This window comes from Rattus norvegicus, chromosome X (genome assembly GCF_036323735.1).
Source record: "Rattus norvegicus strain BN/NHsdMcwi chromosome X, GRCr8, whole genome shotgun sequence".
Taxonomy (NCBI): domain Eukaryota; kingdom Metazoa; phylum Chordata; class Mammalia; order Rodentia; family Muridae; genus Rattus; species Rattus norvegicus.
In genome coordinates, this window is record NC_086039.1 from 137,989,129 (window position 1) to 138,003,981 (window position 14,853).

General features: G+C 42.3%; 1 protein-coding gene across 7 annotated transcripts in view; it reads left to right on the top strand.

Annotated features, from left to right (window-relative positions):
• The window catches only part of Pabir3 (PABIR family member 3), a 63,633-nt gene extending 49,439 nt beyond the window's left edge, over positions 1-14,194 (top strand). For 2 of the 7 annotated variants that reach the window (XR_005498084.1, XR_005498085.1), the window contains 4 exons: positions 5,519-5,590; positions 6,393-6,442; positions 8,980-9,030; positions 14,077-14,194. Coding sequence is in view for 1 of the 7 variants with exons in the window: in XM_006257651.4 (XP_006257713.1) it covers positions 14,077-14,094 (18 nt within the window). In the remaining 6 variants the exon portion in view is untranslated. The remainder of the gene's footprint in view (positions 1-5,518; positions 5,591-6,392; positions 6,443-8,979; positions 9,031-14,076) is intronic. The other 5 variants (XR_005498083.1, XR_001842827.2, XM_008773644.3 and 2 more) reach the window with 3 other exon arrangements.
• The last annotated feature ends 659 nt before the right edge of the window (positions 14,195-14,853 follow it).

Here is a 14,853-nt window from a genome sequence, read left to right on the forward strand (position 1 = left end):
AAAGCCAATTAAAACAGTAGATGCACTTGCTCCGTGTTGACCATAGCAAAGATCTAAGGGAACACATGGGACCGAGTGACAAGCCTCTTTTAATCTTGCCTTGCAAATAGAAATGATAACGTAAGTGCCAGGAATGGCTGAGTCTTGTCTGGAGCAGTGCTGAGCAGGAAAAAGAAGCCATTTATGTTCTGGATGGTGTAGTCATGCTCTCAGCAGGTTGGTAACTAAAGGAATCGTGGCCTAGCCTCACTCATATGATGAAATCAGTCTTTGGAGATTTTGATCATAAACTTGTTTTTTTTTCTGTGGTGATATAGGGCCCAGATCATATGCCACATCTGTGGCCGTTAGGCAATACCTCCTCTACCAGAGATTAACCCTTCTACTTTTAGCTTTTCTATTTCAATGGGAAGCTTTTGTTTAGTCTCTTGTTTCATCTGAGCAATTTAAAAATATTTAATCTATGCAAAGGATATCTTTCCCTTTATAAACGGACTGTTGAAGGACTGCATTGAAAATCCCATTTCAGGTTTCCTCCCTTGCATTGAACTTTGGTTGGGAACCTTTAATGAACTCTGGGTGACTCTGGAATTCTAATTATGCAGTGATATGTGGAACCAGGGGGAAACGTACCTCTAGTTAAGAGTCTTTGCTTCAGTGTGGCAAAATCTAATATTAATTTCATGAATGAAAATGACCTTCCTGTAAGATGTTGAACCCATGCCTGTAATCCCAGCACTTGGGAGGTAAAAGTGGGAAGATCAGGAGTTCGAGGCTGGTCGTAGCTGCATAGTAAGTTTAGGGCCAGCCTAGGCACTCATGTAACCTTTAAAAAAGAAAGGGAACTTCTATAAAAATACCCAATAACGAATGATGCACACCATTAAGACCAGCATTTCATGAAACCGATACAGGCAAATCTCTATGAATTCAAGGCCAGCCAGGGATACATAGTGAAATCTTATCTCAAAACAAATGAACTGCCAAAATCTACTAAATGGGGAGGTAGAGACAGGAACGTCGAGAGTTCATGGCCAGTTTCTGCCATATAGTGAGTTCAAGGCCAGCTTGCAGTACGTGAAACCTATCAACAAACAAACTACTCTCCCTCAAAATGAATCTCCTTTTTACCATATCAGGCTGAATTCTCAGGAAATTGAAGAGCAGTACTTAAGCCTTGTGAGAATCATCAGGTAAACAGGACCTCATTCGTGCCTATTTGTCCTCAAAGAACTTGAATTAGAAACAAATGAACAGGACAGTTTATCTTCGGCTTCTCCCTCCCTTCTTCTTTGTTGTTTCTTTCCTTCCAGCCACTCACCCTCCTCCTCAACCAACTAGTATTTATCCCAATCTGGCCTCTCCTCAAAGGAGCCCATGTCTTTCTTCTTCTAATCAAACACCCCATCTAACAAGACTGACATCAGTTTGGACATTCCAAGTAGCCTATTCAAAGGACAATTAAAATGAACAACAAATGTAACTCTATGGGGCGGCATTTGCACTTTCAAGCCATATTCTGGCTCAAATCTCAGCCACTGGGAGACTCAGCGGTTGGATGCAGCAAGTCTCTGTCGTCTACCTCCCCCAGCCCCCACCCTAGAAAGCTTCCCTTAAGCTTGAAAATGGGGCAGGCACTGGCTTCTTCCCTCGATTTTCATTACTATTTCTGTTTGTTTGTTGGAAACAGTAGCAAGGGAAGGTTAAATACAAGCCAGGTTTCTTCCTAAGAAAGCGGGAACAATGAATGATGTTACCTATTTCGTAGGTTATTGTAAAGATGGATTCACGGTCTGTGTGTAAAACAGTAGGCTGCCCAGGACATAATAAACATGCAATTTAGGACGCGTCTGGGATTTACAAAGTGCTCGCCGAGAGGAAGACAATAGACAGCTACCAAGTGTCTCTCCTTGTGTCCCTTCCTAGGCTTTCTTTCATGGCTTATAATTCTAGGTTTTGATTCATGTGACTGTGACGAAGTTCCCTTTAAAATAAATTATGGTAGGAAATTAAAATCTTTAGGTACTAGTATCCAGTCCTATGTACACAGGTTAAAAGATAATAAACGTAAGCAAATGATTATCTGTTTCCTCTTGGAGAATGTGTTCAAATTATGGGTATCGCTCACTGGTACAGATTTGTCTAACAGTGACAAGTCCTTGGTCCTTGGTCCCAGCACACACACATACACACGATCACACATACATGCACACACACAGACAGACAGAGACAGAGACAGAGACAGAGGATGAAATTGTCACAATGATCCTGATCCTGACAGGCACTGTTTGTACTATATTGTCCCTTGCCTGTCACCACTTTCATCCCTGTCTCTACTCTCATTGCTTTTTGTTTGTTTGCTTGTTTGTTTTTGTTACTGTAGTTATTGTTTATTTATGTTTTATTTTGAGTCAGGGTCTCATACTTCATCCCAAGCTGGTCTGGAATTCTATGCAGACATGACCTCAGGCTTATGTCCATTCCCCTGCACATGTGGGAACCAGAGGTTGACACGACATATCATGGTTAATCGCTCTCCACCTTATTTCTTTTAGACAGGACCTTTTAGTGAACAGGGAATCTCATCAATTTGGCTAAGCTGGCTGGACGGTGAGTTCCAGGAATCCATCTGTACCCCACACCCAAAAGTGGGGTTACAGGTGCCTGCCAACATGTCCAGTTTGAGTTTGAGTCTAGCCTGAAGTACATTTTGACTTCCAAAATAGCCTTGGTTACAGGCAAAATAGTATATCAACAACAACATTAAAACTGCAAATACTCATTGATTTTTGTGGTGTTTTTAGACCTTTGCAGCCCACTCATATGCTTGCCCGTGGGCCAAGCTTAAGTCAGAGAATGTGTTGGAGAGTTGCTGCGGTAGCTTTAATCTCTTGTTAGATATCACAAGGACAGGACTCATTATGTGTAGTGAGTACTATTTGCTGTGGAAGGCCATGTAGCTAATATCAATCCAACTTTTTAGATGTCAGGTAGTGTAATTTGTTTTATTTTATCTAATTTTCATAAAACCTGATAAAGAAGTTACTATACCAAATAGTTAATGTTTAGCAGAAAAGAAACTGGACTCAGTCAGAGAAGTTAATTTTCTTAATTTAAGCCAGACAATAAGTAGCAAGGCTTCAATATTCTAAAATGTATTACGACAAAGACTTTGCATATATGATCTAATTTGTAATATATATATATACATATATATAAAATGTGTATATGAGCATAAAAAAACAGAAGAAAACGTGTTTGATTGATGAATGATTGATTAGTTGATGTGGTCGTGGTTTTGTTTTTTTTCTTCTATTTTATGTATTTGTTATCATTTTCTGAGATGGAATCTTACCATGTGCCCAGGCTGACTTTAAACTTCCAATCCTCCTGCACACACCTCACCAATGCTGAGCTTACCATGCCTGGTCTGGTTTCTGAGTTTTGTAGCAAACAGGAAGAGGAAGTGAAGCCAGGAAGCAGATGAGTTACTTGTGTAATTTTAAAGATTGCTAAATCTGAAAAGTCTGGTGGCAAAGTGGTAATTGTTCTTAAGTAAAGAGGAAAAAAGATAGTGGAGAGTGAAGGCTAATCCAGAGGGAAGGGAGATAGATTCTGGAGTTGAGTAAGGGGAAAGCGAAGGAACCTAGTGCCAAAGCTGTAAGGGGCAGGGGTCAACTTGAGCCTCAAATATCCACTTCAGGGAGGCTGGAGGTGGAAAGGTGAAAGGCACAGGTGAGTGGGCAAATGAAAAAGGCCATGACCTAATGACCTGTCTGTTCATTAAAATCCAAAGCTAGGTGCTGGACAGAGGGCTCTGAGGCAAGAGTCAGGTAGTGGATATGAGAAGATAGAAAGAATTTGGAACAATCACTGAGAGAAATGTGATATCGATGTATAAAAGGACCGCCTCGTAGCCCTTGGGGCCCAGCGGGGGCTGGCCGGTCAGGCTTTGTAGTGCAGCCAACTTCCTGACCTTCTCCAGCAATAGCAGGCTGCCTGGGAGAGGGTGATGGCAAGAATGCACACTGTGCTAGGGTTTTCACAAGGCTGGGGATTGGCAGAGCAGGTGCTGCTCAGAGGGGGGAGAGCTAAAATGGCTGGCCATGGGCTGAATTGGAAGTTGCTGAAAGGAAGCCAGGAAGCTACTTATGGCTTCTGGGAAAGGAGAGGAGAGGAAGGGTGGAGTGCTAGCTATGAGGGCCGACCTAGGAGCAGGGGGGTGGAGTTGGGGGTGGCAATAGAAGGCTAAACTCACAGAAACAAGTGTCTCTGAGGTTCAGATGTTGATGTGGGCCACTACAGGACCCCGATAGTAAGTGTGAAGAAACAGGGACAAGGAAGCTTAGGCAGAATTCAAACAAGACTTACCTGAGCGAGGATAACATAGCATTATTTATCAGGATTACACACATTCCATCCATTCAGCAACTCTGCCACAAGGAGCTTTGTCTTACCCACTTGCTTCTGTGCAGGAGGACTGCATAAGAAGAGAAAGACACTGCACCATTGTCTGTAACTGCATCTGATGAGAAACGTCCTGAAGCACAATTGTAGTGCGCTACGTTTAGTCCATAAAGTGGAACACTATATGATGGTAGAAAGGGGTGCATTTTGTGGGCTGAAACAATGGTTGGGTAGTGAGCAGGAGAAGCAAGGCACAGCTGCGTGTGAGTAGTGTGCAGTGCCTTTGACAGTATCGGCATCCAACAGTTGCAGAAGGAGAGACAAATTAATAGTGGTTTCTCCAAAGACGGCTGTTGACAAATGGACTGGAGCTGGGAACTTTGGCCTGGGGACATAGAGGGAATGGGACCTGACACACAGTTAAGAAAAACAAAAAAGCCAGGGGTTTATTATGTAATCATGGCTAGCCTAGGACTGACTCTATAGGCCATGTTGGCAGATCTGTCTGCCCCTGCCTCTTGAGGTTGGGGCGAAAGGTTTGCACCTTTATGTCTGGCTCTTTTTGTAAAGTTATAAAAATTGTGTGTGCATGCTTGCATGTGTGTGTGTGTGTGTGTGTGTGTGTGTGTGTGTGTGTGTGTGTGAACAAACACTACTGAGTATATACCATAGTATATACTTGGAAGGCGAAGGGTAACTTGTGGAACTTGTTGTCTTCTTCGAAATCAGGTCATCAGCCTGGTGAGCAAGCTTTTTTATTCACAGAGCCATTGCATAAAGCCTTCCTTTTCCCTACTTTCTCCTACCTTTTGTATTTTGAGTTCTGTGGATATATTACTTGCTGAGAAAACAATTTAAAACAGATGAATTTAATCCTTCAACTTCAGTTTTATGTACGTAAGTAATTTGTATCTACTTTATAGATATAAATCATTAGAATAAAGGTACAACAAAAACATCCACTAGAATTTTGCTTCAAACCAGTCATTTTGCCAGGATATGTGGTCAGGGTTTGGATGAAATAAAACTGACCATGTGTTGAAGTTAAGCGATGAATACATGGGGATTTATTTTCATTTGAAATATGAAATTGCTTTTTTTTTTTACACAGAGTCTCACTCTGTAGCCCAGACTGGAACTCAAAGGTGGCTTCAAACTCACCTGCCAAGTGCTTTGATAGCAGGTAGGACCTGCTAAAATGGCCATGTTTTGAGAGAGACAGGGTCTCACTATGTAGTCCTGACTGACCTGCTACTCACAGAGATTTGCCGGCCTCTAGCTCCCAAGTACAAGGAAAAACTTAAAGCGGAACAGCAAAATGGTTCAGTGGATAAAGATGCTAAGCCTGGGGGGTTGGGGATTTAGCTCAGTGGTAGAGCGCTTGCCTAGCAAGCGCAAGGCCCTGGGTTCGGTCCCCAGCTCCGGAAAAAAAAGAAAAGGGAAAAAAAAAAAGATGCTAAGCCTGCCAACCTGAGTTCTGTCCCCAGAACCCTCATGGTAGAAGGAGAGAAGCTATTCCCAAAAGTTGTCCTTTGGCCTCCTCAAGTGCACCATGGCACTTTCCTGTGTACACACACACGCGCACACACACACACACACACAAATACAAGTTAAAAAAAAAGAAAACCCTTCCTATCAGGCTCATTCCACAAACATTCATGTCTGATAATTGAATGGAAATTCCCATCCCCCGTTGACTTCTGAGTCAGCATCATTACCTGGCTGATTTCCCTTTATTATGGGGCCTGCTACTGTTCTCAGGATTTTTCCTATTAATCACAATCTCTCCCCATTCTGTTGGGTGTTAATTGGCTACTACCTTATTCTTATTGCTTGCAAAGCTCATCTTGTTCTTGAAAAATCACTTCATTAGTTTTTTCTTTAATGACCACTTGACATTCTCTTTCTGCCCCAGTTTATTATTAGCTAGTCTAACTAATTTATGGTCATTCCCCTAACCTGGTTACCAATATTTATCAATCTAGGGGCTGATATATCTTTGGCATTCAGTTACACATCACAGCAAAGGTCATAGGTAAGCACGCTTGTATTCAATCTTTCAACCTCAAGTTGTTTTGCTTATGACTACCCTTCTTAAGTTACCTCAGAGACCACAGGGCCTCAGCCTGGCTGCTCACAATTTGCTAATCCTTGCCTTGTCTGTCCTCAAGAAGCAAGTGGCTTTCGTCCTCTGCAGGCTCAAGTGTCATCCCTATATCCTAATAGGCCAGTCACCTCTGCACGCATGTCTCACCAGCGCCCAAACCCTTCACAAGCTTTGCCACCTGTTACGGTTTGAGTCCCGAGTGCCCTCCTCCCCCACTCATATTTTGAATGCTTGTTTCCCAGCCGGTGACACTATTTTGGGAGGAGGCTGCTGAAATTTTAAAAGGCGGAGCCAACTAGCAGAAATAGGTCAGTAGGGGTGAGCCTTTAAAAGTGATGTTCTGGCCCTTGGTCCATGGCTCACCATGATGTGAATAGCCTGTTCATCATACTCCTCACAGATGGCACAGAGCTGCCCTGCCTTCCTCTCTGTGCCTGATGGAAATCCTGTCTTACGTTCTTTCTCTCAGGTACTTAGTCATGGAGATGCAAAAATGACTTTTTTTAAAAAGATTTATTTATTATATGTAAGTACACTGTCACTGTCTTCAGACACACCAGAAGAGGGCATCAGATTCTATGACAGAAGGTTGTGAGCCACCATGTGGTTGCTGGGATTTGAACTCAGGACCTCTGGAAGAGCAGTTGGTGCTCTTAACCACTGAGCCATCTCTCCAGCCCCAAAAATGACTTCTGCAGCCAACATAAGCCTCCTCTCTTATTTGTCAATCTTTTTGTTTTAGATGGGGATCCTACTGTGTAGCCCAGGCTCTCTCGGATTTCATGAGATCCTCATTGTCTCTGCCTCCTGTGTGCTGAGATTACAGGGGTGTTCCACCATGCCTGGCCCAAGCTCCCTCCTTATATCTCCTGTAAAGAGCTCCCCTGACGGGGTTGGGGATTTAGCTCAGTGTCAGAGCGCTTGCCTAGGAAGCGCAAGGCCCTGGGTTTGGTCCCCAGCTCCGAAAAAAAAGAACCAAAAAAAAAAAAAAGAGCTCCCCTGACTCCTTTCCCCCAGAAATCTGAGCTTAGCATGCATCCTCAGACTCTCCCATAAGTCTGTACCACATGGTACATACCTGCAGGAGGATACCATGTTTGAGGCCAACCTGAACAACAGAGCAATGACATCACTCAAAAACAATAGAGGAAAGTAAAAAGAAAAGAAGCAATACATTGTATACAACCCAATTTCGTATTCAAATTTTACATGTCTGGTGACCTATATCACTACATCACATATATAGTTGTGTTTCTTTTCATAATACTTCTTAAACCTGGAATGGTCCTCCCCCTGATATTGCCATTTTGGCTGAGTCTAGGCGAATTATTTTGGAGAATGTGCTTCAGTTTGGGGTTGTCTGTTCTGCCCTCCTCATGAGTCAGGCTATTCACATTTGGCAGGAATGGAACACTACAAGGCTGTTGATACTGACGTTCATTCCTTGCCCCAAACTCAGTCTTTTAGGCTGGAAGAGGCAGAGTCTCTTCCAGAACCTTTTCATCTGAGCTCTAAGCAAGCTCCAGCCACTTACCTATCTCCAGCCCTCTTAGACTTGGCATTTCAGGGATGGGCAGCTTGTTTTGAGGGTGTTGTGATCTGAATGCTGGCCCTCACAATTATGACAGGAGCTACTAGTTGCTGAGACAGCTCTCCAGCCCCGGTCTTAATATTTCCTATCAAATTTGAGAGCAGAGAAAGGAATGGAAGACACTCTTGCCTTTCCATTATATGGGGATAAGGAATAGGAAGCAGCCCAGTGTGGAAGCAGATGGCTGAAATCTTAGTACTAGGGATGTTGAAACAGGAGGGTCAAGGGGGTCTGGGCTACATAATGAAGCCCTGTCTCAGAGGAAAAAGGTTCAAGCAAAACTATGAGATTTTTGTTGTTGTTTGATGGGATTGGTGGTGGTGGTGGTTTTTGGGTTTTTAGATGTGAGATGAAGTTCGGGGTTCTTTCTAAGCATTTCTGCTGTTCAGAAGACCACATTAATTAGATCAAAGCACAGTTCTCATGGTGTACTTATGGGCAGGAGGAGAAAAAGGCACCATAACTACACTGAGGGCAGAGGGAAGTATGTGGTAGGGATTGTGTTCTTCCCTGGAATTGCTGTCGCACAGCACTATAATTCCAGTCTTTTTTTAAAAAGATTTATTTATTTACTTACTTACTTACTTACTTATTTATTTTATATGAGTACACTGTAGCTGTTTTCAGACACACCAGAAGGGGGCATCAGATCCCATTACAGATGGATGTGAGCCACCATGTAGTTGCTGGGATTTGAACTCAGGACCTCTGGAAGAACAGTCAGTGCTCTTAACCGCTGAGCCATCTCTCCAGCCCCACACAGCACTATAAACAACAGATATTTATTGGTTCCTATATTTAGAAGCTAGAATATGAAGTGAGCATGTTGGCAGGGCCATACTCTGCATGTTATAAAGGAATTATCCTTTTCCAGCTCCAGGAAGCTCCAGTTGCTCATTCACTAGAAGCTGCACAACTCCAATCTGTGAGTCCATTTGCATGTGACCGCCATCCTTTCTCACTTTATATTATTGTTTGTGGGGTGGCAGTCCTAAATGACTTTTTATACACAGGCTAGGTAACAGATAAGAGCCACCCTAATGACCTTTTCTAACCTTGTCACACTGTCTACATCTGTTGCACTAGTAATTGAACTACTTGTGAATTCTGCATGGTAAGCACTCCATCACTGAATTACACACCCACCTCCTTATTTTTCTTTTAAGAGAGAATCTCATTACATTGTCTAGCCTGCCTTCGAAGTCTCCCTATATCTGAGTAGGCCCTTCACCTTCAACTTGTGATCCTCTTGCCTCAGCCTTCCAAGTACCTGGGTTTATGGGCAGGGACTACCACACCCAGTTTGTAATAGTAATTTTACAGTGGAAAGTCCTTACATGAGTAGATTTCCCCACAGGACTTCGAGCTGTCTTTTAGGGGGAATATTATCCAGTGCATTTGAGAACACAAGTGGAGCTCTGGTCTCTAGAACGCTTAGAGCACTGTAGAAGAAAACTCTAGCTCTGTGTCACATTTAGTCTAGCATACCAGAATTTTTTCTTTCCCACTCATTCTAGTTTTGGTTGGCTTTCCCACAAGTAAAGAAGAAAAACAGTCGGAATATATCTGGTGTACTTGAAATAGACTTAGGACATACATTTCAAATGACAATAGCAGCTATTCACACACCTATTACACAGAGGGCAATCATACAGAACACCCAGAGTCTGCAGAGGTCTCACCCCTGTGGTCCTTCCTATGATTCTAATAATTGTTTTAGAATATAAATAAATGTGTCACCTTTTCACAGATGACATGAGTTCCAGGGACAGAGTGACTTCTTGTAGGCTATACAACTACTGACAGTAAATTGCATGCAAGAGAAGGGACATGTCTGGAGGTTATCAAATATAGTATAGTCATTCACTTATTCAGCCAAGAATATGGACTGAGGCCTGCCACCTCTAGCCAGATGAATGGATAACCAGATTGAATGAATGGATCACTGAAACTTGATCTACACCTCTTGCCTTCATTTCCTGACCCATTCCTCTAGCCACTGTACCTCATGATTGACCATAGGCTAAAGTAAGGGATGCTGAAGTACCAGGGCAAAGGACAGAACATTGGTGGAACTGGATCCATTTGAGATTCTCTTGCTCTATTTGCTAACATCCATCATGACAGTCTTTGAGTTGATTCTCATTCTTGTTCTGTGCCTGTTGAACTGAGCAAGAAGCCATTGTTGTCGAGATATTAAAAATTCTTTGGTTTATGGTTTTATTTGACACATAACATTTGTCTGAAATATCTTTGGACAAAAGGCAGGCTTTATCACATGAACAGTTCTGTCATGACAGTGTATCAAGGAAGCAAAGAATTAAATCTGTTGACTGCAGATGTGGATCAGAGATAGAATGCTCGCCTAGTATTCCTTGGGTTCAATCCCTAGAGCAACAAAAATAAATTAAATATTGAAATAAAATAATTCAGTATGTTCCCTTCATATGTCTGAGATGGGATGTTGGCATCTGTATTAGTTATTTTTCTATTGCTGGGATAAAACACTGTGACCAAGGCAATTTATAGAAGGAAGTGCTTATTTGGGTGTACAGTCCCACAGGGTTGGAGTTTATTGTCATCATGCTGGGGAAGCACAGCAGCAAAGAGGCCGAGAGATTAGCGCAGGAGGCTAAGAGTACATATCTTAAACAGCAGCAGCAAGCAGAGAGAATGGTGTCTTTAGACTCTAAAAGCCCACCTCCAAAGACACACTCCCTCCCGCAAGGTCGCACCTCCTAAGTCCCCCCACACAGTGCCACCAACTGTTGACCAAATATTCAAATGCTGAGAGTATGGGAGACATGTTGTTCAAACTACGACAGCATCCCCTCCTGCATATTCTAGGTTTCCATCAGCAACACTAGAAGGTCCTGTGCATTTTAGCCTTACCAACAAGGCCACAGCAACAAGCTACTGTCTTGGGTTTGATTCTAGGTAACTGGACGACAAAGAATAGAAGCTTCTAGAGGAAAGAGTAATGTGACATCCATTAAAAAAAAAAAAACAGAGAACTGAGCAAGGAGGAAGGTAAATTAGCAACTGTTAGTGCCAAACACTTTGTAAATCCTGTAAGGGCAGGAGTTCCCCTCATTCAACATCTGATGGATAAGCAAAGTGAGGAGCGCAGAGTTTTAAGTCAGAGCTTCTTAATCTTTTACTATGTGGGACTCTTTTTCATCTGAAAAATTTTACAGGAACCTAGGTATATAAAATAAGTATACAAATTAAACATTTCCTGATAATAAATCACAAAGAAAGTGTTTTAAATAATCCCTTGGTAAATATATCATTTTACCATTTATTAAAAAAGAAGGCAAATTTGCATACTAATAAGATGGATGCCTTTGTTTATTTTTACATAAAGAATTAAATCTTGCCTCAATATTTAATATAGTAAGGCATAGAGCATCTTTGGTGTAATAGATGGTTTGATTTTATAATCATCAGTCCTGAGAGAACAAGTTCCCACAAATACATAGAAGTGGCAGAAGTACACTTATGGCAATTTTAGAAGCTGTCCTAGGCTCAGTGGATAGAACTTTTGCCATGCAAACACCACGACCTGAGTTCAAATCCCCGAATTTACATAGAGGTGAAAGGAGAGAACTAACTCCATAAAGCAGTTCTCTGACCTCCACGGATGCATATATGCTCCACTGTCACACACACAAGCATGTCTACACATTCATGTCACACACACACACACACACATTTTAAAAATGTCTTTATTTTAAGAAGTCTGTCCTAATCCCAAGTCAGAAATTCATTTAATTTTTTAAAATATATAGCTCAAGCCAGCAACTCAACCAGCACTTTTTATTTTTATTTATTTAATATTTATTTCTTGCATGTGTGTGTATGTGTATGTATCTTCACATGTGTACAGGTGCACTCAGATGCCAGAATCCTGTTGGATCCCCTGGAGTCAGTTGTGAGATATTTAACTGGGTGCTAGGAACTGAACTCTGGTCTTTCGAAAGAGTGACAAGCACTTTTAGCCAATGAGCCATTTCTCCAGCTCTTCAGACAATTTTAAAACTTAAACATTCTAACATAATTCAATCCAAAAATTTATTAATATGATACTTATATGCTGAAGAATGGTGGAAGAAAATATTTATAGGCGTTTTTCATAATTAAACAAATATCTCCAGTTAAGTGTGGTAGCACTCAGGAGGCAGAAGCAGGCAGAACTCTTGTGAATTCAAAGCTAGTCTGGTCTACACAGTGAGTTTCGTGACAACATAGTGAGACTCTGTCTCAAGAAAACAAAGCTGGGGTTGGGGATTTAGCTCAGTGGTAGAGCGCTTGCCTAGCAAGCGAAAAGGCCCTGGGTTCGGTCCCCAGCTCCGGAAGAAAAACAAAAAACAAAAAAACCCCAAGAAAACAAAGCTGCTATTTTTCTGTAAGAAAATGTATTTAGTAAATCCACAGCAGTCCATAGCTTATAATAGTGTTAGATCAGAGCTAAGGTGTTTCAAGCAGCAGCCAGTGGTGTTGTCTGGAAAGACAGCATACATCTAGCAAAGTGTGCCCTTTGTACACACAGACAGAAGCAAGATTCAGGGAAGTTGCTGATGCAATATAGACAAGTGTTTCCAGACAACTCGAACTCATGGTATGTTTGATTTTGAGCTTGTTTTTCTGTAGAGCCAGGTCTCATGTATCCAAGGATGGCCTCAAATTGTCTGTGTAGCCAAAGATGCCTTTAAACCTCTGCTTCTCCTCCTTTCACCTGGCTATAGTGTTAGGGTTACAGGCCAGTGTCACTGGATCTTATTTTTTAATTAATTTATTACTTACTTTACACCCAAAGCATAGTTTCCTGTACCTCCTCTTTTTCTTCCACCCCCCCCCACCTTTCCTTCCCCAACATATCTACTCTTGTCTTGCTCTGTTTCTCTTCAGAAAAGGGGAGGCCTCCCAGGGATATTAACCTGCCTTGGTATATCAAGTTGGAGTAGGCACATCCTCTCTTATGGAGGCTAGATAAAGCATTCCAGCAGGAGGATAACGGTCCCAAAAGCAGTTGTCAGAGTCAGAGGCAGCCCCTGTCCCCACTGTTAGGAGTCCCACAAGAAGATCAAGCTATGCAATGGTTACATGTTTGCACAGGGCCTAGGTCAGTCTCATGTAGGTTCCCTGGTTGCACTATGCCTCACTTTATGCAGTGCTGGGATCAAAGCCAGGGTTTGTTCTTGGTAGGCGAGCACTCTACCATCTGAGCAGCATTCTGAGCCCCTGGATTCGGATTTTGACAGTTGTATGTTCAGAACCTTTTTACTGTTGCTATTTTCTCCCAAGGCTCACCTTGGGCCATGACTAAGAGTTTAAGAGACCATGGTTTAGACAACTTCTCTAAAACCATACAACTAACAAATGGCAGAATTACTCACATTACCTAAATATGGTACCAGAATATGGCAGAGACAACTTCTATCAACTTCTGGGTTACATCAACCAGGTAAGAGGTGTGGAAGACATTTCAGGGAGGTACATGCAGTGTAGAATATCAAGATGGGGCCTCTGAACGGTAGGGTGTGCCTGGAATCTCACAGCCTGTGACACACATTCCCACTCTACACTCTTTCTAACCTGCACAGTACAACTGAAAGGTTTGGAGACTGTCCATGTCTTCTGGTACACTTGAGGAACTGACCTAGAAAAATAGTTTTGGATTTCTGGCTTCTCCTCAAACTACGTCCTTTTGAGGCTAGATGAGCTGGTATTACTCCAACAGCATTATTTCTGGAGGCAGTCTCCCATGGATCTTGACCTCCCGAACACAGCTGCCTCTGGGCCCAGCTGAACTCCAGGCTTTGCATGGTGGCCTGGTGCGAGTCATCTCAGGACCCTAAGGCTTCCCAGTTCCCTGGCCTGCCCCCTTTTTCCTACCTTATGCTTCTTTTCAGATTGAAGTATTGAAGGAATTTAACCTCTTTCTGCTCTTTTTTTTCTGCCATGGCAGGGAGAAGAGTTGTCTTAATCAGATACAGAATCTTCCCAGTCTGTTCAAGTCACCATCAGCGGATAGTTCCAAACTAAACCACACATTCATAGATTACAATAAAAGAAAGACGCATGCATTCACTGACTGCCCCTTCCCTAGTTCCGGTTTGGGAATTTTGTTTTGTTTTGTGGTATTGGGGGCTGAACACAAGGCATGATATACAAGCACATTAGAACTGTCCCAGTTTCATCTCTGTTGGAGTGATAAAATACTCTGAAAAGAAGCTGAAGTTGGCTCTCTGGTTATGAAACTGGTTACTCCTCCAGAGGACCCATGTTAGATTCTCAGGACCCACATGGTGGTTTTCATCTATCCATAACTCATGTTCCAGGGATCCAACTTCCTTTTTTGGCCTCCAAAGGCACAGTGCATAGACAGACATGCAGGCAAAACATCCATACTGTACTATAAAAGAAACATAAATCTTTAAAAATTAACCAAAAATACTCAGATAAAAGCAACTAAGGAGAGAAAACGTTTACATGTTACAATTTCAGGTTATATCCTGTCACAGTAGGGAAGTTAAGGCAGGAACTTTAAACAGCTGGTCACATCACACCACAATTGAGAGCATAAGGAAATGAATACACACATGCTCACTTGCTTACTTGCTTAGGTTCAGCTTGACTTTTCCACTCATACATTTTATAATTTCCTACCTAGGGAGTGGTGCTGCCTATAGTGGGCTGGGTCTTCCTATATCAATTAACTGAATTAAGATAACTCCCAACAGAC